Source organism: Cyprinus carpio, chromosome A6 (assembly GCF_018340385.1).
Source record: "Cyprinus carpio isolate SPL01 chromosome A6, ASM1834038v1, whole genome shotgun sequence".
Taxonomy (NCBI): Eukaryota; Metazoa; Chordata; class Actinopteri; order Cypriniformes; family Cyprinidae; genus Cyprinus; species Cyprinus carpio.
This window is the reverse complement of record NC_056577.1, coordinates 13,757,824-13,760,817: the sequence shown is the minus strand read 5'-3', so window position 1 is coordinate 13,760,817 and position 2,994 is coordinate 13,757,824. Positions and strand designations below refer to the sequence as shown.

At 33.7% G+C, this 2,994-nt stretch overlaps 1 protein-coding gene across 1 annotated transcript; it reads right to left on the bottom strand.

Annotated features, from left to right (window-relative positions):
- Nucleotides 1–455: 455 nt before the first annotated feature.
- LOC109047359 (mapk-regulated corepressor-interacting protein 1-like) lies at nt 456–2,201 on the bottom strand. Its single transcript, XM_042759185.1, has 5 exons — nt 2,196–2,201; nt 2,032–2,108; nt 1,264–1,394; nt 1,018–1,122; nt 456–781 (listed from the first exon to the last, which is right to left on the bottom strand). Exons 1-5 carry the CDS (start codon nt 2,199–2,201, stop codon nt 714–716), a joined length of 387 nt encoding a protein of 128 aa, XP_042615119.1. The 3' UTR covers nt 456–713.
- Between the last annotated feature and the right edge of the window lie 793 nt (nt 2,202–2,994).

Here is a 2,994-nt window from a genome sequence, read left to right as displayed (position 1 = left end):
ATTGACTTCAGTTGCAGAGTTTTTTGTTTGTTGACGTGTGTGTGAGTGAGAGAGAGAGAGAGAGAGAGAGATAGAGCGAGAGAGAGAGAGAGAGAGAGAGAGAGAGAGACAGACAGGGTCACACAGTGGAGTCAGCTGTCTTAACCGTCCGTGGCTTATGTACTGCAAACACATACGAGCATCATGACTGTGTCTGTCACGCGACTCTGTTCCCCTTTCGGGCTTGAACTGATGGTAAAACTAAGGACATTATTAACTGTCTTTACATTTCTTTTGAAAGATGAAGCTCGCAAATATGGAAAGGGGCATTACATTTCCGACGAGTGCTTGTGGTATTCGGCCAATCACAATGCTCTGGGTCAGTTGGCCAATCAGAGCAGACTGCGCTTGTCAGAGGGATTTTGTAGAAAACAATGCTTTTGAGAGAGGCGATGCATAGAGGACCTACAATAAAGTACAGTATTTGAAAAATAATGTGTTTTTTGAACATTAAAGCATGTCAACATATTCTGTTACACCAAATACACAAAATAATGATCTTTAAAAAAGCATCATATGATCCTTTTAAATACAGGACAAAGACGTTATCAGTGAACAACTTTGATCTTTTAAAAAAGATTAGGGATCAGCAAATAAATGGCCTGAAAGACATCAGTGCACCAGGCGGGAGATTTATGCTGTATTAGTCTGTATGCTGGATAAATCCAGTTGTTTCATAAAGACTTTTTGGGGTCTTGTGTGTTTTTCCTTTTCACATCATTCAAGTCCAAAGGTGTAAAACCTGAAGAGTAGAAACAAACAGTTAGAGAGCATGCATGCATTTTCAACATCTTATTTCAGGTACGTCTTTAGAAAACTTTTCAGTTTTCATTCACTCAGTTTTTAAGAAAAATAAGGCAAGATAAGGGAACAACTGTTCAAACAGCTTTGCCAAAATTTCAACCAATATAATATCATTCTTATGATCCTTAAAAAACTAAATACAGTCCTCGGGATAAATCAACCAGTTGAACATACAGCTTAGTGCAGGGTTTGGTGTCCTCTCCACATATTTCTGAGGTCCCTGGTTATTGTTTTCATTTCCCTGGCAAGTCTGCATTTCTCTCATGACACGCTGCCAAGCTGTTGGAAAGAAGAGTTGTTGTTATAGAAAACTCTAAATCCCCCCTACCAAAAAAACTTCTCATACAAATAGGATATTTTGATGGGGGTCTGACATTTGGAAATATTTGAGGCATATGAAAATATTATGAGGCAACGTACTGTAATGAATGAATCGCACATTTTCCTCATGTGCTGGTGTGAGTAGCTCCTCAGTGTTGGTTGGGGAAGAGGCTCCAGTTGTCTGTTTGTAATTCTGAACCATTTTTAAAGATGGAGAGCTGCCAACAACACTGTCAAAATCCAAGTTTACTATTGTCAAACACCACTGTGAAATATCATTTTGTTAAATGGACAGCTAAAGAGTTAATCACCTAACTATTTGTGTGCTCCCTAGGAAGTGTCAAAGCACAAAATTTTAAACTTTTTTTTTTTTTTTAAACCTGGGTAAAACCTGTAATGTAGCAACATCTTTTAGAGCTGGTCTGTTTTTTTTTTTTTTTTTTTTTTTTTTTTACGTGCTGCCATCTAAGTTAGATTACATATATAAATAATCTTATCTTCAGGGCTTGTTTATTCAGTATTTTTAATACTAACTTAGCTGCTCAGTTCAAACTATAACAGCCAACTAACGTTAGCTCGGTCTCTAAACTACGCAGAACGTAGTTTAAGGTCAGTCTCACAAACAAACACTAATTTGCCGTCGAATAGCACTGAAATGGCAAATTAATATTTATATTTTCTCATAACATATCGACATGTTTTAGCAAATGATAACTGTTACCCGGCTAGCTTGGCAAGCTAACGTCAAAAAACAGAAACCCTCCACAAAAAACACAACAGAACTCGATGCATAAACCAGGGATCAATATAACGTGACTAATATATTACGATTAATGTGACTACAACTTTTGCGCATTTGAGACTTACAATGTGGCGTTGAAATCCTTTGTCCCAGCCAAAAAGACACTTGTCAAAACAACGTACCCTGCTATGTCCAGCGGTGTCTAGCACAATCAGTGATGTCAGATTGGAGAACGAATCATTCTGTTGAATCGGATCTTTTCAATGAATCACAAAAATCGGTTCGCTACCAACATGTGAAATAGTTGGACCCATATATATATATATACAGTACAGGTCAAAAGTTTGGAAACATTACTATTTTTAATGTTTTTGAAATAAGTTTCTTCTGCTCATCAAGCCTGCATTTATTTGATCGAAAATACAGAAAAAAATGTAATATTGTGATATATTATTAAAATTTAAAATAATTGTTTTTAAATTTATTATACTTTAAATTATCATTTATTTCTGTGATGTAAAGCTGAATATTTAGGATCATTATCACATGATCCTTTAGAAATCATTCTAATATGATGATTCATTATCAAAGTTGGAAACAGTTCTGCTGCTTAATATTTTTTCAGAACATGTGATACTTTTTTAGGATACTTTGATGAATAAAAAGTAAAAAATAAATAAATAAATAAATAAATAAAAAAAAGAAGCAATGTTTTTAAAATATAAATATTTTGTAATAACAATATACACTACTGGTCAGTAATTTGGGGTCAGTATTTTTTTTTCATTTTTTTTAAATAAAATCAATACTTTTATTCAGCAAGGATGTGTTAAATTGATAAAAAGTGATAGTAAAGAAAATATATTATTAGAATATATATTATTAGAATTTTAATTTTGAATAAATGCAGTTCATTTTAACCTTTTATTAATCAAATATATTAGACAGCAGAACTGTTTCCAACACTCATAATAAATCAGAATGATTTCTATATGATCATGTGATAGACTGGATGTTACATGTGACACTGAAGGCTGGAGTAATGATGCTGAAAATTCAGCTTTGCATCACAGGAATATATATATATA

Coding starts and splice junctions, on each gene's coding strand:
- LOC109047359 (XM_042759185.1), bottom strand. Junction 1,395..2,031: donor AAGGATTTCAACGCCACATT/GTAAGTCTCAAA, acceptor GGATTTTGACAG/TGTTGTTGGCAGCTCTCCAT. Junction 782..1,017: donor ACCAAACCCTGCACTAAGCT/GTATGTTCAACT, acceptor TCTACTCTTCAG/GTTTTACACCTTTGGACTTG.